The 21,456-nt window shown below is 38.9% G+C and overlaps 1 protein-coding gene across 1 annotated transcript in view; it reads left to right on the top strand.

The window, feature by feature from the left end:
• Positions 1-693: 693 nt before the first annotated feature.
• FBXO33 (F-box protein 33) overlaps positions 694-21,456 on the top strand; it is a 38,859-nt gene continuing 18,096 nt past the window's right edge. Inside the window, exon 1 of the mRNA XM_020991317.2 lies at positions 694-1,499. Coding sequence (XP_020846976.1) covers positions 895-1,499 — 605 coding nt within the window. The 5' untranslated portion in view covers positions 694-894. The remainder of the gene's footprint in view (positions 1,500-21,456) is intronic.

The raw sequence follows: 21,456 nt of genomic DNA, 5'->3' as shown, positions 1-21,456 counted from the left end.
ATAGAATATTATTAAAATAAAGCTTGCAATACATCTTACTTTATCTTCCAAACTAGGGCTGGAAGGAGCCCTCATTTTAGACATGAAGTAAACTAGGTCTAGAGAAGTTTCACAGTGGATTAAGCATCCGGGGTGGAATTTGAACCCAGGTCCTCTTCCCATACAGTGAATTACGATTTTCTTTTTCCCAATTTCTCAAGTATGTTTATCAGGTGGGAAATCACCCTCTCCCTCTCCCGTTTTGCTGCAAACATTCCCAAACTTCACGACACTTCATGCGCTGGAGCTGGGAGCCTGCAGTCACAGCCTCGTCTTGGAAGCTCGAAGAGGGCTGGGTGCAGAGCACCGGCCAAAGCAAAGGAAGCCCACTTCACACAAGCAACACTAAGCCGGACTCCACCCACCCGCAGAGGTTAGCAGCCTCCTTCGGACAGTTTCTTCCAGCCCCGCCCCAGGAGAAGGGGGCGGAGCGGGGCGGGAAGCGCCTCGCGTCTCTTCCTACGTAACAGTCACGTGCCTCTTCTCAGTCCTCACCCGGCATCTACCCTCCCCCCTTTCCGGAAGTCTCCAAAGTCTGGCCGAGCTCCTCCCACTTCGGTCGACGTCAAACTCGGCATCTACCACTGCTCCATTCCCACCTCTTGCTTCAGGGGAAGGATTCTTTTTCATTGTGCTTCTATTTGGCGTCTCCAGCTCCCTGTGAGTGAGAAGGAGGGTCAGTGATTAAATTATCTGTAAGGCTGCTAGTGGTCTGAGTGGCTTAAGTGGTGGAGAGAAAGGCTGTAGTTGGAGCCCAAGCCCTAGTCTTTCTCCTCTCCCCCCCTCCTCACGGAATGTGCTCTGGTTAGTTCCGCCGGGGCTCACGGCGGCCCCGCCCCCACTCCCTTGTCATTGATGTTGTTGTTCTTGTCAGTGCCGCAGCCGCGACAGCAGCCGGGAGCCCGAGCCAGAACCGCCTGGGTAGCGCGGCGGCGGCGGGGACGGGAGAAGGAGGGTCCGGGTGCTGGCGGTCGGCGGCGGGTCTGGATGGCTCTGTGTGGGCAAGCGGCGGGCGCTTCGTCGCTGCCCAGCGAGCTCATCGTGCACATTTTCTCCTTCCTGCCGGCGCCCGACAGGCTGCGGGCCTCGGCCTCCTGCTCGCACTGGCGCGAGTGTCTCTTCTACCCGGCGCTCTGGCCCCAGCTCCGCCTCAGCCTCCGCGTCTCGCCGGCCGAGCGTCCCCGACTCGACTTCCTCATGCGCAAGTGCGGCTGGTTCGTACGGGAGCTGCGCGTGGAGTTCGCCGCGGAGAATTACCTGAGCAGCGGCGGCGGGGGAGCTGCTGGAGGCGGCGGCGGAGGCGGTGGTGGAGGCGGCGGCGGAGGCGCGGGGAGCGACCCGGGGACTGGAGCTGGCGGGGAGGAGGCGGAGGCTCTGCAGCTGTCCGCCGGCTGGCTGGACGTGCTGCGCACCTACCTGGAGCTGGTGCTGTGCGTCCTGAGCAGCATCCGGAACAACAGGTAAGGGCTCCTTCTCTTCCCGCCCCCGGCCTTGGGGAGCCCCGGGACACCCTCTTGCCCACGGCTCACTTCCCGGCCCCGCCCCTTGGGCCCCGGGATGTCCGGCCCTCTCACCTCCAGGCGGCTTCTTTCTGCGCTGCTCTTTTCGGAGGCAGAAGCTGGGCTGGGGGTTCCTCCAAAGCCGCGGACCTTCCTAGAGGCGACGAGGTGGAGAAGGGGCGCACCGACCCCAAGCCCACTCCAGAACATTTATATGCAGGGCCGGGGGAGGAAGTCACCCCACTACCTCTTAACTCCGAACCTCCCACCCAGGGATGGTTGCATCCTGGGCTTTTAGCTTTTAAATGAGGGCCCTCCAAGACTGTTTCCTTTTTGGCCGGACTAGGGAGGGATGAACGGGCTGACAGGTGGTGGTGTCCCTCATTTTGCAGATGGGGTAGTTGAGGCACAGAAGATGGGAGGCAGAGGCCCACAACCAGGGGGAGTCTTGGGAGAAGCAGGGAATATTACTGGAGTCTCCTGACTTTCAGCTCCTGCACTGCGCAGTTGCTGGAGGGAAGGTGGGGGGGGATGGTGGGGGGGAGGCCAGAGATAGAAATGCTACAGGTGTCTCCTGGAAATGAGGTGTTGGACTTGAAATTTGGAAGACAGACTTAACTGTATGACTTTAGTTTACTTAATCTTAGTCTCAGTTTCCTTATCTTTTTTTTTAAAAAAGGGGAGGGTGATAATGATAGCGCCTACTTCACAGAGTTATAAGGATTAATAAGGTAATTTTATACGAAGGTGGGGTTAGCAGGTTAGTTTTTGACTCTTTGGACTAAACCTGAGAAAGGATATTTATGTGGGAAAAGTGAAGGATGGGAAGGAATTAAGGGCATGATGTACCTACCAATTTCGTCTTACCTCATTCCCAGTTGTTTCCTCTAGAAGTTGTGTACTGGGTGGGTTGATAGCCCAGATGTTAGTACAAGAGTGAGTTGATAACTGTCCTGGTTTTGCATCAGCTTTGGCCAGATTCTGAGCTAGGACACACCTTCACCTGCCCTGCTCCTAGCATCTCTGGAATCCCTTCCATACATAAATTGCCCAGTCTAAAGTTAGGAAATAGAATGTCCGAGGGAGACATGGGAACACTAGGGGTTGGGAAAAGTTCTTGTTAGATACTAAGACATTCATACCTTCCTGTCTTAACCCAAGGGTCAGTCTCTAGGTAAAGAGCTCCGATTTAAATTCAGGTCATGCTTGGCCATGGCCTTAACATCTCTCCAAGTATGTCCATGCCAGAAAAAACAACTTAAAGCGTAGGTTCAGGGCACAATTAAAAAGATACATTTTTAAAAAAATTATTGTTTCATTCAACCTCTCTCCTCCCCCTATTGAAATGAACAAAAAAAAACCTTTTGAAAGCCATGATGAAAATGAATGGCTCATTTTGTATTTTGAGTGTATCTTCTCCCTGTCAGAGGTGGGTGGCATGCATCATCAGTCTTCTTGGAACTGTGGTTCTGATCAGAGCCTTTCAGAGTTGTTGTCTCTCCGGTGTTGTAGAAATTATTCTTCTGATTCTGCTCACTTCACTCTGTATCAGTGTATGCAGACCTTTCCAGGTTTTCCTGAAACAGCCCTTGTCATTATTTCTTAAAGTTCAGTAGTAATCCAGTATATTCATATACCATAATTTATTCATGCATTCCCTAATTGATGGGCAAGCACCCTCCCCCTTTTTTTTGGCAGTTCTTTGAAGCTATTAAAAAGAGCTGCTGTAAATATTTTTGCACATATGAATCCTTTTCCTCTTTCTTTGGTCTCTGGGTTATATTGGCCTAGTAGTGATATCACTGTGTCAAAGAACATTATGCTTAGTTTATCAATTTTGGGGGCGTAGTTCCAAATTGCTTTCCGGAATGGCTTCTACCATTTCATAGCTCTACCAACAGCAGTGCATTAATGTGCCAGTTTTTTAGAAGCTCTCTGGCCCCCCTCCCCCAACATTTATCTATTTCCTTTTTCCTTTTTTTTTTTAATCAATTTTGCCAATCACAACAGTGTAAGATGGGCACTCAGTTACTTTACTCTGCATTTCTCTCATTTTTAGTGATTTGGAACATTTTTTCATATATATATATATATATATTTGTAGCTTGGATTTCTTCCTTTGAAAACTTTCCTGTTCATATACTTTTGACAGTTTATTGATTGGAGAATGGCTCTTCTCACAAATTTGAATCCACTCCTTATATATCTTAGAAATGTGACCTTTTGTCGGTGAAACTTATGGCAAAGATTTTTCCCCCCAGTTAACTGTTTCCCCTCTAATCTTAGCCACATTTATCCTACAACAATTATTTTAAAAAACTTTTTATTTTTCTCAGTTGATGAAAATCCTCCTTCTCTCCCCCTTACTCCTCCTGTTTTCCCCCCTCCCCAAATGAAAAAGAGAAAACCAAAATGATGATAAACTTTTAATCCCATCTCTTTCCCCTTTTTTTGAGTAGTTTGGGAAATGGAAAAGCCATACCTATGTCCCACTATCAGATAGTAGCATCATCTTTTTATACAGATATACTCCATTAGTTCTGCACAGCTTTCATATCACCTATTTAATTTTGTTATAGAGGTGATCTCATCTGCTGCTTTTTTAAGCTTTCTCCTAGCTTTTATTTTTTAAATGTAATACATATAGGTATTATTTTCTACTAGTATTGATTTTTGAAATGAAATGGGTAGAATGAAATATATCTCAAATACCAACATTTTTAATTCTTTTTTGAAAGTGTGGATCAAAAGCCACAAAAAATAAAGGAAGGAATGTTGTATTTAAGCTTTCATCTTTGAAAGTATCATGAAATGTTATTCACTTAATAGCTGTATTGGCAGATATGGTTTAAATTAAGCTGTTTATTTTATAGCTTTGGTATTTATATTTAATCACTTGAAATGCTGACTTCAGATCAGCTTCAGAGCCAAAACATTATATCTTAAAACTTATCTTATTAAAATCTTTGCTTTGGTTTTTAAACAGGAAGTAAAATTCATTAGTAACCAGTGGTAAGAGTAAACGGTACAGAATTCTTTACACTTGAGTTAGTTTTATGGCATTTAAAAATAGAACACTGACCCAATGGAAGGCAAAAAAAAAAAAGAAAAAGATCAGATTATAAACTTTTGAGCTTTCAAGGATTTTGCCTGAACTCCCTATGCAACACAGATTGTTACTTTGTTTTGTGCCAGTTATTTTCATATCTTAGAGGCAAAATGTTAAAACTTGAAGGACACTATAGGTCACAAAGGATAATTTACTTTTTGGGCTTTGTTTTTGGTTTTCAGACAGACAGTGCCTGACTTATCCCATTTGTATTTAGTTAAATAAATGTCTTATTGAATTTCTTCCCTCTGTATACTTGGCTAGCTAAAGGAGTGGGGCATGGGGATTTGGGTCTTACTGGGTTGCCAGAAATATATTACCCAAGTTGCTGGGTTTCTTGTGAAAGTTAGGGATTCCCTTCCAGTTGAATAGCAAGGATTGAAATATAGTACTGTTTCAGCTATGTTAAGGATAAACTACCTTGGGAGTCTACCATTTAGAAGGGCTTTGAGGTACAATTGAAAGATAATCGAACTTAAATTCTGAAGACTTAGAGTTAAGACTCCAAATGGTTTTCATAAACTCTACTTTGATTTATTTGTGTCATTTATGTCATTTATGGAGAATAACAAAACAGTACTCGGTATTCTCTACACAGGATAGCCTTTCTTGTTATCAGATTGTTGACTTTAGTAAGACCATATGCTATGTTTTTAAGAACATTACATCTTGTGATCTCTTTTAGTAGAGGTTAAGATTGGGAGTTATTTCTTACTGTTTTTATTAAATCAAACAAAAGCATAGCTGGTAAAGGGGAGAGACCAGAGAGCCTTTTACTTCATATTATTTTCTCTGCAATATGATTGAATCCAAAAAACCTTCAAGGGTTATTTTTTTAAAGGTATCATAATAAACAGGATAGGAAAAACTTTTTCGTTTGGGATTTCCATTTGAAATAGTAGGTGATGACTTGGAGATATTTGCTATCTTCATATTAAACATTTATTTTGCTGAATGATTTTTCTTCACTATTGTGTACTCAAACATAAGTGTTTTGCCATTTCAGTACTTCTTTAAAGAAATCTGTTTAAGGATTAAATGTCTTGGAGGAATAAGGACTGGCCTATCCATGCAAAAAGGAAGATATTACCTAGGAAAGAGAGAGGTTAATAACTCCCAACATTGGAGAATCCGTGGATATAATCAGTTAAAATTGATAAACCAATTTTTTTTCCCTTCAAAGTAGCATAAAGGAGATCATCGAGGAAAGAGGGATCTCTTGAAATCTACCCCCTGACAGCCTCTGTTTTAGAGGGATCACAGACACGATACTGGTGTGCTGCATAGATGAGAAACTGTCTTTCGGTACTTCTGAGAATCTGGACAGGTGGCTGGAGTAGTTCAATAATAGGCATATATTGTATGAGTGATTTTACTTATATACACATTTGTGTCTAATAGTAGCCATCGTGAAAGGGGAGGAGGGAAGGGGGAAAAAACGAGTTACATGAGCACTATATATTTAAAAGGAATAGCAAGTTGTGCGTAATAAATTTGCAGTTTCATGTGTAATCATCTTTTTTTTTTCTATTCTATGTTATGGAAATGTTCATTTTACTTCTTAAGTTCAGAATAAAATAAATAATGGATATGGGAAAAAAAGAATATATGTTATGAGGGTGGAATTTACTGAAAGATCATTAGTTTGTATGTAGTGTTAATAAACAATTATTTTTCCTGAGTAGCAACTGAATTTAAGGTGTTGAAGAATTCTCTTGGGCTTCAGTTGAAAGCAAAATTAAATAATTTAATAATTTCACTATTAACTGAATAATGAAATATTGTTTAATGCATTTGATAGTGTAATTCCAACACAAAAATATAAGTTAAAGAAAATCTATATCTTAACTTTTCCACATTTTGAGTTTTCATCCATACAACTGTCCAAGTGAAATTTTAATGTAATTTTAAATGCGTCCATATATATTCACATATATATTAAAATCTCATATAAGTATTTCTGCTTAGACCTAACCTCTGGATCTAGGGAGTTGGTGCTTTTTTCTTAAGGAAAGTAACCAAACCAAGAAAAAATGGGGGAAAGACACTTAGCTAAGGCCAGTAAGGAATATTATTTTAGGCCACAAAAATTTTGCTGACGTTATGGTTAGTGAATGAGATACCAGGTATCACTACCAAAGGCTGAGTGGACTTAAAACACACTTAATACTTAGATCAACATTGACATTAATTTCCTAGTAGTTGTTGTTTGGTTATTTTGATCATGTCTGACTTTTCATCACCCCCATTTGGGTGGGGTTTTTTTTGTTTGTTTTTTTTTTTGCAGATACTTGAGTGGTTTGCCATTTTCTTCTGCAGCTCATTTTACAGATGAGAAAACTGAGGCAAACAGGGTTATGTGACTTGCCCAGGGTCACACAGCCTGTAGATATGAGGCCAGATTCTAATTTAGGAAGAAGATGAGAGTTCCTGACTCCAGGCCCAGCACTTTATCCAGTGCCCCACCTAGTTGCTCCTTTCCTAGTAGTAATTTGTCCTAAAAGTTTTATAAACACTGTATTTCAGCTTGTATTTTTCCAGAATAGAAAAGTGGCAGCTAGGTGGCGTAGTGGAAAGAGCACCGGCCTTGGATTCAGGAGGACCTGAGTTCAAATGCGGCCTCAGACACATAACTTTTACTAGTTGTGTGACCCTGGGCAAGTCACTTAACCCCATTGCCTAGCAAAAAAAAAAAACCAAAAAACAACAAAAAAAAACCAGAATAGAAAAGTAATGGGAAGCCTTTCCCAACCCCTCTTAATTCTTTTGCCTTTCCTGTGTTATTTCCTGTTTATCCTGTATAAGAAGTGAGTCAAGGGATGGCCTCTTTAATAATTAAAAAAAAAATCATACTGGGAGGGGAAGACCCTCAAGGTTGCTGGCCAAAAGAGAAACAGTGTTTACATTCACTTTGAGCCAGGAGGGCCTAATCACTGAAAGGGCGTTGCTTCACTCAAAGAGAACTTGAAAAGACCTTAGCTTAAAAAGGCCAGGGTTTCCCACTATATCCTGGGCCATCTGCAGTCGTCCTGATCCATATCTGGCCAGTGGACCCAGTGGCTCTGGAGGAGAAAGTGAGGCTGGTGACTTGCAAATCAAATTCAGTTGCAAGTCTGTCATCATCTCCACAACAATCCTGTATATAGCTTGCTTTGTATGTATTTGTTGTCTCCTGATTAGATTGCAAACTCCTTGAGGGCAGACTATTTTTACCTCTTTGTAATCCTAACACTTAGCATAATGCCTAACTAATAGTAGATACTTAATGTTTATTGATTGAAAAGTAATGCTGAAAAGTAATGGGATTGATTTCACTTCTATAGTTGCTTTCTCTTTTGCCTTCTCAGTGGGTAGGAGAGGGAGGGAGAATTCAAACTCAAATTTTTTCGAATGAATGTTAAAAATAATAAATAAGAGGAAAATTTAAAAAAAAGAAAAGTGATGCCTTAAATACCCTATAAATTCTTGAGGTAAATTTAAAGTTTTTGAAATAGTAAATATTCTATTTCCTGTCTACTTTAACCACCCACCAATAGGGGCCTTAATCTGTCTTCAAGATCTCAAATATCAAATTATTTTCTCTGACTTGCTATCCTTTTGTCTATGCAACTACCCCTGAAACTGTTCTTAGCTTTCATCAAGATCCCTACTTTATGCAAATTTTTAATGCTAGGATCTTTATTATTGCCTATTCTAGTGACATATGTATGTGTCAGCAGTCCCTTGCTGAATTGTAAAGCTCCATAAGGTCTGGTACTGTTGTCTTAATCTTTTTTAATCACCTCATTCTTTTCATAATAGGTGTTTAATAAATGCTGAAATTTAATATTAAAATCATATCTCTACCTTATTTATTAGCACATAGCTCCATTTAATGGAGGTGAAGTTATTAGAATTGAAATACTTAAACATTTCTTTCAGATCTTCAGAAGTCTCAGCAGAGACTTATCACCTCATCCATCCTTCCCATCTGGAGAAAGAAGTGGTTTTCATCCTTGCCAAGGCTTATAATACTTTCATCTTCATCCCTTCCAATTCGGTCCTGCTCACTTCCTTTGTGACCCTCATATGTCACTTACCTATCTTCATGCTCTCCCTTTATACTAGGGTTTTCCTCCTCTAGCAATAAACATACTCACAGAGTAGGTCCTTTCTGCTGTATCTATAAACACATGCTTACTCAGGTCTCCTTTCACCCTACCCCCCAACTCTAAGCATCCTCCCATCTTTTTCTTGCCTTTCATTGTCAAACTTCCTGAAAAAGTAGCCTATAATTGTTCCTTAAACTTAACACCCACTCACTCTTCAGCTCTTTGCAATCTGGCTTCAGTTTCTGCCCCCAAATTGAAACGGTTCTTTTAATCACCACATCCCCTAATGATTTTCTAAGTCCTCATCTTTCTTGACCTCTTTTCCAACATTTTATGCTCTTGACCACCCTAATCTTCCTAATACTGTCTTCATCTTCCATAACATGTATTTACATAGTCTTCCTCTTCTCCTCTCTTTCATTGGCTCTTCTTCCTTTGTCCATTCCTTTTAATTTAGATATTCTTTAGGGTCTTTTCCTTGGCATTCTCACTTCAGTATTCTCTTAGCAGTCTCATTGACATCCAAAACTTCAACTATTAAATTCTATGCAAGTGACTTCCAAATCTGTGTCTTCTGTCCTGAACATTCTTCTGAGTTAGAGCCACATTTCCAACAATCCCCTGAAATTCTCACCTGGGTATCAGCAAAATACTGGTACCCCAGGCTTAATATATTTAAGCTAAACTTATAATGTCATCTGTGTTTTCTGTTGTTGGCATAAATATTCTTCTTGTTACTTAAGCTGAAAATCTTGGAGTTATCTTTACTGTCTCTTTTAACCCATCTCTTGCCTGCTTTTTCCATGAGTTACCACATCATTTGTTAATTCCACTTATTTCTCATATTTAATTATTCTGTTCTTACTCCTTCCACCTTAGTTTAGTTTCACATCTGACCTGGTGCAGTATTTCCTTCGACTGGTCTCTCCTCTCTTATTTCTCTTCAATTTATCTTGTAAACTATAAGATTAATCTTCCTAATTGAACTGCTGATAAATTCATTTCCCTCCTCAGAAAACCTTTAGCGGCTCTCCATTACATAAAGACTACTAGACTTCTTATATTGGCATTTTTGGTTCTGTACAACCTCCTGACTCTAATCTACCATTTCTGTTTTGACACACCTTCCCTACACACATCTTGAAGTCAAGTCAAATAGGCCTATTTGCATTTTTGATGGAATATCTCTCACTTTCTTGCCTTATTGTCCCTCTTCATAATTTTCCCTAATCATTTCTAGATTGCCATCCCTGTTTAAATCTCACCCATCCTTCAGGGTCCAGATCCAATACCGTCTTTTCTTTCTTTGTTTGTTTTTCAGAAGATAAAAAGTTTAATTTAGCGTCAGTCAGCTAATGGGCAGTTGCCATATGGATAGGAATGGATGAGAGTAAATAGTCAATAAATATTAAGCCAGGCAGTGTGCTAATACGGAGGAGAGAACACAAAAGGAAGCTGAAAAAAGAAGGAAGGGGAGTTACCTAGAGGCAGAGAACTGCCCCAAAAGCAGTGCAGCCAGGTAAGAAATATCTTGAGCAAAAGTTTCATTAAATGGGGGTTTTGAGTTCATGGCCCCACTCTCTAAACAGAGGAGCAGAGGGAGTGGATGAGGTATAATACCAAAGCTGATGAAATCTTGTAAGATAATGAGGTTATCTAAATAATGACCTTTTGGGGGCATGTTAGAAAAGTGAGTCAAAGAAGGGAGGCAGACACACACACAGACACACACACACACACACACACACACACACACACACACACACACACACACACACACACACACGGTTTTGAATAGCCTTAAGATCCAGCTGTGTGTGTACTTTTATCTCCTTTGACCACCTCCTCCTCTCTGTATAGATTTCTACTTGTGTATACTAATTATGTGAAATAATTTCTCCTAACTTTCCTTCCATTCCCCTCCAGTGTATTCATCTTCCCTCAGCATAATAGCATCCCTGCCGGCCTTGGAATTAGATTCTCTATCTGACCATGATGATGATAGTTTCAGTGGAGACATATAAATCATCTCCCCATATTTGAATGTAAAAAATTTATCCTTGTTTAGTCCCTTATTGTTTTTCATCCAGGTTTACCTTTTGTTGTTTCTTTTAACTCTTGTGTTTGAACTTCAGCATTGTTATGCAGCTCTGATCTTTTCATCAGAAATGCTTAGAAGTTCACTATTTCATTAAAGGTCCATTCCCCCCTCCCCCCCCTTCCCCGTAGCATTATACTCAGTTTTGCTGGATAAGTTATTCTTGGTGGTAAGCCTGTATGTTTTGTCTTCAGGAATATGTTCTAAGTTCTCCACTCATATAGTAGTGACTGCTAAATCATAAGTAATATTCAGTAATTGTATTCTTTCTTTCTGGCTGCATGAAATATTTTTCCTTTGACCTAGAAGCTCTGGATTTTGACTGTCGTATGCTTGGAAGTTTTCATTTGGAGGTTTCTTTCAGGAGGTGACCAGTGGATTCTTTTTTTTTTTAAATTTTATTATTATTATTATTTTGGTGAGGCAGTTGGGGTTAAGTGACTTGCCTAGGGTCATACAGCTAGTATGAAGTGTCGGAGGGCAGATTTGAACTCAGATCTTCCTAACTCCAGGGCCAGTGTTCTATCCAGTGCGCCGCCAGCTGTCCCTAGTAGATTCTTTCTATTTCTGCTTTACCCTCTGATTCTAAGAGATCTGGACAATTTTCTTTTTAAGATTTCTTGAAATATGATGTCTGAGCTTTTTTTTTTTTGGTCATGTCATTCAGTTAGTCCAATGATTCTTAATTTATTTCTCCTTAATCTGTTTTCTAGGTCACTTCTTTTTACTATGAGATCTCACATTTTCTTATATATTTTTTCACTCTTAATCCTCATAGATTATCCACTTCCTTCAGTGTAGGAACGTGACTCTTTGTATCACTTATATTCCTGGCCCAGTGCATTATATCTATTAGGAACTCAGATTTTTAAAAAAAAATGTAAAGAGGATGGCAGCAAGGCAAGGTGTAAGAAGATGAATATAAGAATATGGCACAGAATTGTAAAAATGGTGTTAGGAATGCTAATGAGGTGAGGAATCTAAGGTCAATAAAGAGTTGGTTTCTTTTTTTTTAATATATTGCAAGAAAAGTTTCTTTGATGTGGGTGAGATGATGGTACCTAACAAGAGAAAGAAAGCACAGTTGTTCAGCTCTGATTTTGTTAAGTTTTCTTTGCAAAAGAGAATAAATATCCTTTGCATTGAAACCAACGGAACGTAAATGACTTAATGTGTTTGCTAACCAAAATAATAAGATGACAGTAGAAGAACACTCAGCTGCCCTTGATGATTTCATGGCACCTGGTTCAGATGAACTACATCCTTGGCTCCTAAAAGAATGTGCAGGTCTGATTGCTGAGACACTCAGTGATATCTGAAAGATCATGGAAAAGAGGAGAGGTACCACAAGATTAGAGAAGAGAAAATGTTGACTTTATTTTCAAAAAAGGAAATGCTTTGCAAGCTCTAAGCTCATTGGCTTGACTTTGATTACTGGGAAAATTCTAGGACAGATCATTAAAGCAATGGTTACTAAACTACAAAAAAAGAGAAGCAATGATTACAGAAAGCTAGCAGGGGTTCATGAAGGTCAGGTCATGGCAGACTGACCTCATTTCCTTTTTGTGATAAGATGAATGAACTAGTAGATGAGGGGGAAGCTATGGATATGGTTTACCTAAATTTAGCAGAGCATTTGATAAAATATTACATGCTATTCTTACAGAGATGATAGAGAGATTAGATGATAACACAGCCGTATGGATTCATAACTAATTGGATAGTGGGAGTTAGGGTATTGTTAATGATTCATTTTCTGGGTGACAGGAAGTCTCCAATAGATCTCTTCCTAGAGATCTGTGGTTGGCCTTGTTATCGGTGACTTAGATAAAGGGCTAGATGTTCTGTCTGTCAAATTTGTAGATGATACAAAGCTGGGAAGGAGCCCTAACACAGTGAATGACTGAGCCAGGATCCAAAAGGATCTTAACAGTCTATAGCATTCATTGGGTTGAATCTGTTAAGAGGAAATTCAAAAGAGTTAAATGTAGCATCTTTTACTTAAGTATAAAAAAATCATCCTTATTGTTGTGGTTGTTGTGGTTTGTCCTTCCTTTTCGAAAAGGACAATGACATCAGGGAGATGATGACATGACTTGCAGTTGAATTGGATTTGAGTGACAGATGAAGCATGAATATAAAGAGCAACCTTCTGAAAAACTGAAGGTTTTAATAGACTTTAAGTTTAGTATGAGTCAAGTATGTTGTGGCAGCCAAAAAAAGCTAGTGTGATCTTGGCCTACATTAAGAGGAGCATAACTTATAGAAATAGGGAGGTGGTAAACTGTACTTTGACCTCAGCAGAATTCACCCGGAGTATCGAGTTCACTTCTAGGCACGTAGAGCCTTGAATCCATGTCATATTAAGATTAGTTGAAAGAACTAGGGATGTTTTAGCCTGGAGAAGAGAAGATTCAGGAGATGAATGAGTTGTCTTCAAGTATTTGAAAGGAAGTCATGGAGAAGAGTGTTTGGATTTGTTCAGTTTGGTACACTAGAGGGTAGAATGAGGGGCAGTGGGTGAAAGAGTTGGCACAGTGAATAGAGTGCCGGCCCTGAAGTCAGGAAGATTCATCTTTCTGAGTTTCAATCTGACCTGAGACACTTACTAGCTGTGTGACTCTACGTTACTTAACCCTCTTTGTTTCAGTTACACATCTGTAAAATGAGCTGGAAGGAAATGGCAAACCACTCAAGTATCTTTGCTAAGAAAACCCCAAATGGATTCACGAAGTCTAAGACACGACTGAACAACAACCAAAAGCAAAGAGAGAAATTTTAGTTTCATGTGTTAGCTTCCTAATGATTAGAGCCATCCATAAGTGGAATGGCCTGTCTTCTCCATGTTTCAAAGCTCTTCATAGCCCTCGTAAAGTATGAGGAAGGGAATGAAGTGAAAGAAGACTGGAAAGGCCCCTTCCTGGTACTTTAAGATCCAGCGACTATGGCAGCCTTCTTGTTGTCCCTCCCAAAAGATACTTCATCTGCCTACTTGTGCATTTCCACTGCCTGTCCTCACGTCTGGAATTCTCTCCCTCCTCATTTTTTGCCTCTTGCCTTCCCTGGCTTTTCTTCAGATCTCAAACTAAGATCCCCCCTTCTGCAAGAAGCCTTTCTAAGTCTCACTTACGTTAGTGCTTCCCTCTGAGATTATTTTTAATTTATCCAGTCTGTATGTTATTTGCACAGAGTTGTTTGCGTCTTGTCTCCTCTCATTAGATCGGGGTGTTCTTGTGGGCAGGGGACTGTTTTTGCCTTTGCAATATCCCCTCACTTAATGTAGTGCCTGGATACTTAATAGATGATTCTTGACTTGAGAGAGTTCATTGCCTTACCTTTGAGGTCTTCTGAGCATATGCTGGATCACCAATTTTTGTGTATGTCATTTTAGGATTAACTTTTAACTTTTTTTCTTTTTGTCATCCAAGACGTGCATTGAAAGCAACTTCTTTCACTATTTTACTGCCCTAGCTTCTCTTTTGTGATTTCTCTGTAGGGGCAAACCTACATATTGGATTTCAGCAATTCTAGGGACAGACATTCTAACTGATAAGCTATCTCTAAGAGCTTACTATATCCCCTAATAGATTATAAATTCCAGGAAAGCAGGTATGATTTCTTATTAATTCTCCCTTAGCACCTAGCTTTTTACATAGTAGGTAGTAGGTCCCCAATAAATCTTGAATGGTTGGTTTCTTAAATTATTTGTGGGCATCATTTCTTATTGTGTCAAAAATACCACTAATTTGTAGGGCCTTTATTTTTTTAATGGAGGGAAGGCTTTTTGGTTAAATATAGTGGTTTTACAATATAAATTTCTTGCTTCATGCCTTTTAAGCCAAGGATCTAGACATTCTTCAGCTAAGAACATGTGGTAAGTTTTCTATTTTGGTGGATTCTTGATTCTTGTCACTATGGCTAGTGCTTTCGTCAGATTATAATCTCTCCATGCCTTCTCATTGTGTAAAATCATGTTTAATTTTTATGCACTTCTTTCTCTAAATCTTTAATGGGGTAATCCCTCCAATGCACTGAAGGACTGACTGATTATTTTAGTATCTCCAGGGTACAGGCTATGCCTGTGGGCTCTTTCTTGCTATATTGACTAGGTATATACATATACATGTACACATACACACATAGATAGATATAGATATGTAGTCTCCTGAGGCACAGGCATTATGATATAAAGGATAGTAGTTAGCCTCCAAGTCAGGAAGACTTTGGGTTCAAGTTCTATCTCTTAATCATTACTACCTCCATAACATGTCACATCTGAGCATTTCACTCTATTCTGAACCTTATATCAGGCCCTCATCACTTTTCCCCTGGATTATTGTGTCAGCTCCCAATTGGTCTCATTATGTCAAATCTTTCACTATCCCCAACACAGCTGCCAGAATGATTGTCCTTACTTAGTAAATTCCAGTGGCTCCCTTTTTCCTCTAGGATAAAATATAAACCTGTTAGCTTTTAAAGCCCTTCACAACCTGGTCCTAACATATTTCCAGCCTACCTTTTTTTAACCTCTTAATCGTTCAACTCCTATAACCTATTCCATTGCACCTCAGTTACATACAAGGATGGTCATTCCCTTGCTCACCCACAAGTTTCCCTCTTCTCACATTCAGAGTCTCAGAATTTCTTTTATCTTTATCTTTCATCATTTCTTATGCCTTCCTTTCTCTTCCTAAACTATGGGTTCTTAACCTGGGGATTTACATCTTTATTTTGTTATAATTGGTTTTCTTTGTAATTTTATATGTTTTTATTGTGCATTTGAAAACATTGTTCTGAGAAGGAATCCTTAGGGTTTTATCATGCCTAAAGGTTCCATGACCCAAAAAAACTGCTTTAAGCCTATTCTTATCCTCACTGTGACTTTCAGTCCCACCATATCTCACTGAGCCCTCATTTTAGCAAGATAATTCTACCTCTTTCTAATTGATTCTCTATCCCACTCGCCATAGCAGTCGTCCCAAATCTTTTCCTGTCTCCTCAAGCCTCACATGCCGTTGTCTCCTCCCATCCTTTCTGCTGAGGACCTTACCTACTATTTGACCAAAAAAAAATTGACGCCTTTACTGAGACTTCTCTCTTCTCCTTCATTTCATATCCATTTGATCTCTTATCTACTCCGGTCCCTGATGAGGTAGCCTTTAACCCCTTTATATTTATCTTTGATCCCATGACCTCCCACCTTCTTCAGCAGATTGCCACCACCATCATCTTGAGCTCTTTTTCTAATCTTCAGTCTCTCTCATCCTTAAAAAAAACACTCACTGTATTAGGCTTCCAACCCAATCACTCAGCTGAAATTAGACTTCCCCTAGTTAGCAAAAAAAAAAATCAGTATTTTTACATCATCATAATTTCTCCCAATATTCCTCTATGCCCAAAGAGAGCCATCCCATAACAAATAATATTTTAAAGACAAAGAAGAAAAGGAAAAAAATCAATATGACTGATTAATCAATATTAACTAATTAACACATCAAAAAAGTTAGAAAATGTGCAATCTGCCACAGTGCTGAACCTCCAGCTTCTACAAAAGAGTAAGGGTGTCTTCTCATATCCTTTCTTTCAAGCCATGCTTGTTCTTTTTAATTTTGCACATTTGCTTTCTCTACATATTTTTGTGGTTCTTTTTGCTTACATGGTTGTAATCATTATGTATATTTCTTGGCTCTACTTATTTCACTCTGTATTGGTTCATATATAGATGTTTCCATGATTCTCTATGTTCATCATAGTCATCATTTCTTACTGCACAGTAACATTTATGTGCCACAGTTTGTTTAGCCATTCCCCAGTCAGTGGGCATCTGCTTTATTTCCAGTTCTTTACTATCACCAAAGAGCTTCCTATAGCCCCTCCAACCCTGATTTCCTGTCCTTACTAATCTTTACCAATTTGTAGGGTATGAGGTGAAACCTCTTTATTTTTATTTTTCTTATTAATGATCTTAAAGTTCTTTCATATATTTATTAGTAGTTTGCAATTCTTTTGAGAGCTATTCATATTGTTTGACCACCTGTCTGTTGAAAAATGGTTTTAGAGGTGTGTGTGTGTGTATGTATCTGTTAATTGTTTATATATCTTGAATATGAAACTGTTGTCAACTAATCAGTTTCTTGCCTTGATCCTCACTCATGTTACTCTCAATAGCTCTTTAGATGTCCCCTGATACTTGGTCCTGAGCCCTCTTACATTCTCTTTCTACATTTTCTCACTTGGTGATCTCATCAACTCTCATGGGTTCAATTATCGTCTCTCTGCAGATGGTTCCCAGACCTATTTATCCAGACCTAGTCTCTCTCCTGAGCTCTAGTCTCACATCACTTACTATCTGTTGGACATTTTAAACTTGTTGTCCGTATAGGGATCTCAAACACAACATGTCCAATATATAGATATAGACTTAGAGTTGGAGTAAGGAAGACCTGAGTTTGAATCCTGCCTCACATTTACTAGCTCTATTACCCTGGGCAAATCACTTAACCTCAGTGCCTCAATTTCCTCATTTATAAAATGGAGATAATGAATAGCACCTGCCTTCCCCAGTTGTTGTGGGAATCAAATGAGATCTTTCTAAAACACTTTGCAAGTCTTAAATTGTTATATAAAACCTAGTTATTACTTTTTTTCTCTCTCTTTCAGACATCTATTATTGCTGTCTAATGATCCAGATAATAATAATACAGATTTACAACTTTGGTATCATCCTTGGTTCTTTTTTTCTCTCACTCCAACATATGTAATGATTTACCAAATTTTGTAATTTCTTTAAATCTTGTGCATATATTCTCTTATTTCTATTCAAACAGCCACCGTAACAGTTCAGACTCTTTGTCCATTTCAGCAGTCTCCTAATTAGTCTGCCTGCTGGAAATCTTTGTCTATTCCTTTTTCTCCTCAAACTGCTGCCAAAGACTAAATTGTAGATCTGACCCCTTTCCCAGTGAACACCAACGGGTCCCTCTTACCTGGAATCAAATATAAACACCTCTGTTTAGCATTTAGAGTGATCCACAGTCTGGTGCCTTCTCATCTTTTTAGCCTTTTAAACATATTAATCTTCCTGTTAGTCTTCAAGATTCCAGTCATACTAGTCTACTAGCTGGTCTTTGCACATGACTCTCCATCTCTTCTGTTTCTGTGCCTTTGCAGTGGCTGTCCCCCATGCCTAGAATGCTCCCCTTCCCAGCCTTCTACTCTTAGAATTCCTGTCATCCTTTGGAATTCAACTCAGTTGCCACCTCCAGTAGGCATAGTTCCCATTCCTATTGCTCCTAGTGCTTTCCATCTATCCTGCATTTTTCTTATGCATTGATTTATGCATGTTGTTTCTCTTCCCCTTCCCCTACCACTCCCCCACCCCCATTAGAATGTAAATTCTTTTGAGAGTAGGAATTATTTCTTTGCATCCCTAGCCTTTAGCGCAGTGCTTGGCATATAGTAAGCAGTTATTAAATGTTTATTGATTGCCTACTGTTGAGAACATTGTAAAGGGGAGCCAGGGGCTGAGGAGTTGCCCAAATGACCTCCAAGATCCTTTTCAGTTTTAGAATTCTGTGATTTAAAATGCTTTGCAGAATAGTGAAAAAAGCACAAGATTTTGGACTTGGACTTCGCTAAGAGACACCATGGTACAGTATAAAGAGTGCTGAATTTGGCATCATAGAGCCTGAGTTCAGATACCAACTCTGCCACTTTTTACCTGTGTGACTTTGGTTATTATCTAACCTCTCAATTTCATCTAGATAGATCTAGAAGACTAATTGACCTCTAAAGCCCCTTCAAACTGTAAATCTCAGACTCTATAAAGTGAGACTAGGTCCAGTGACTTTAATATGGAATTCAGGATGAATTATAATTTTCTGAATGAGAAAAAATATATAAAAGAAATGTTGTAAAAACAAACAACATCAATAAAACTTTAAAAAAGTAATCCTTCCCTCTCTCCTAATACCCATGGATACCTTTAATTAGAAAGTAAGATTTGTCATCAGATAATAATGTCTTCATGATTTTTATTAAAAAGTAGGCATTCAGTGGTATCAGACTATAAAATGACTTTGAAATATTTAAACATTGTATTCAATATTTATAAGTATGGTGTTGCATAATGGGAAAAAATTAATTATAGGTAAATATTTGTCAAGATGTGATTACTTGTTATGACAGAGTGGTTAGAGAACTGGCCTCGAAGCCAGGAAAAACCTGGGTCAAATTTTTGCCTTTGTCACATACTAGCTGTGTGACCCCTGGGCAAATCATTTAACCTCTCAGTGCTTTAGGCAGTTCTCTCAGAGAAGATGGAACCCTACATTGGTGGAAGGTGTTTCCTCACTTAGAGTTAGGTATAGCAATGAAATCTCAGGTCCAGACTCTATATCCCTTTAGTTAATTTGGGAAATGCAGTTAGAAAAGATAGATGAATAAGAAAGGCCCTCTAATAAAGTTATTATTCAGACTTGCAGATAATGTCTTCCCCCATATTTAGAATTTGTTAAACACTCCTTAATTCTTGCTTCTGGTCATCATGGTCTCCTTAAAGGTCCAGTAATTTCCAGAAGGGGAATTTTTGCAATTAATAGGTATAACACAAACTTTATCAGCAATTGAAGCAAATTATTTCAGTCCACCAAATATATCTTAAATATCTGATATGTGTAATATTGTTAGGTATTGATAGTGGAGATATCGTTATTATTAGCTATTGATTGCTACTTTAGGAATCAAGAAAACCTGGGTTCCACTTGAGTTGAGATACCATCTCTCAGACAGTCACTCCACCTCTCAACTGCCAAGCAAGTGCCAGGTCTGCGCTGGTTGAGGGTGTTTTTCTGTACCAGTGAAATTATAAATTGTATGAGTACTGCAGAGAAAAGGACAAAAAGAAAAACCATTTGTGCCTTCAAGTAGCTTATATTTTACTGAGGGAAATAACTTAAATATAAACAAATTTGAGGAAAGGCACCTGAGCTATTCCTTGAAAGACTCCTCAGTATTCCAGGAGGGAAAAGTAAAAAAGGAATGTATTCCAGGCATAAGGGACAGGATGTTGCAGAGGCATAAAGACTGAAATACGAAGTTCAGGAAAAATAAATAAGCTAGTTTGGCTGAAAATGAGTGTGAAGGGGAATAAATAACATCAAATAAGTCCAGAAAAGATGACTGGAGTCAGATTATTTTCCCTTATCTCCACTCCCAAATCTTATGCTTTTTCTCACTCCTTGATCTCTCTGCAAGCCTTTGACACTCACCCTCGTCTCTCCAAATACTCTCTTCTCTTTAGGTTTTTGGTGCTCTACTCTCTCCTGGTTCTCCTCGTACCACCTGACTGCTCCTTTTCTTTTGATGGACCTCCATCTAAGTCATACCATAGATGTCCCACAGGGTACTAGCCTGGGCCCTCTGTTTCATACTATTTTAAAAAAACATTTAGCAAACATTTTTAAATATAAATTCAAGTAAATTTTTTTTAATTTCTGAATTCTCTGTCTCTTCTCTCTCCTTCACCCCTTGAGAAGGCTAGAAAAACAATTTATTTAATTGACTCAGTTCCATATATATTTTAGAAATGAGCCCTTAATCAGAAAAAAATTGTTGTAGAGTTATTTTTCCAGTTTGTTGCTTTTTTTTAAATTTTACTCACATTGGTTTTATTTGCACAAAAACTTTATTTTTATATAATTATAATTATCCATTTTATCTCCTGTGAACACTTTGTCTCTTGTTTGATCATGAATTCTTCCCGGTCTGATAGGTAGTTCTTCCATGTTCCACTAAATTGCTTATGATGTTACCCTTTATTTCTGAATCATGTACCCATTTTGAGCTTATTATCTATAGTATAAAGTTGTGAGATTTTGTTCTATAGCAAGTTTCTTCCAGATAGTATAGTTTTCCTAATGGTTTTTGTAGCATAGTGAGTTCTTGACCCAATAGCTGAGATCTTTGAGTTTATTAAACACTAGGTTACTGTGCTCATTTTCTTCTGTATGTTGTATGCCTAATTTTCTCCACTGATCAACCTCTATATTTCTTACTCAGCACCAAATTGTTTTGACAGTTACAACTTTTTAATATAGTTTGAAATCTAGTACTGCTAGGCCCCATAAATTCCCTTTTTTCCATTGATTCCCTTGCTATTCTTGACCTTTTGTTTCTCTATATCAGTTTTGTTATTTGTATTTATAGCTGTATAAAGGAATATTTTGGTAATTTAATTGGCATGGTGCTGAATAAGTAAATTAATTTAGGATTGTTATTTTTATTACATTGGGTTCTCCTACCCATGAGCAATTACTATTTCGCTAGTTACTTAGATGTGTCTCTGTTTGAGTGAAGTGTTTTATAATTGTGTTTATATAGTTTTTGGGTATGTCTTGACGATAGAATCCCAAGTATTTTATACTGTCTGATTATTTGAAATGAAATTTCTCTGTCTCCTCCTGCAGAGTTTTATTGGTAATATAGTTATCCCTTCCATATCACAGGGATAAAAATTTTTTGCCTTCCCTTTGTACCACAGCAAAACTCTGATTTTTTTCTTTTTCTTTTATGGGGTGTCAGCCGTACCTTATTGTAAAATTTAGGTTAAGTATTTGGCCA

Source organism: Phascolarctos cinereus, unplaced genomic scaffold, assembly GCF_003287225.1.
Source record: "Phascolarctos cinereus isolate Bilbo 61053 unplaced genomic scaffold, phaCin_HiC Scaffold_2;HRSCAF=192, whole genome shotgun sequence".
Classification (NCBI taxonomy): domain Eukaryota; kingdom Metazoa; phylum Chordata; class Mammalia; order Diprotodontia; family Phascolarctidae; genus Phascolarctos; species Phascolarctos cinereus.
The sequence above is the reverse complement of the archived record's forward strand: the minus strand, read 5'-3'. Positions and strand labels throughout refer to the sequence as shown.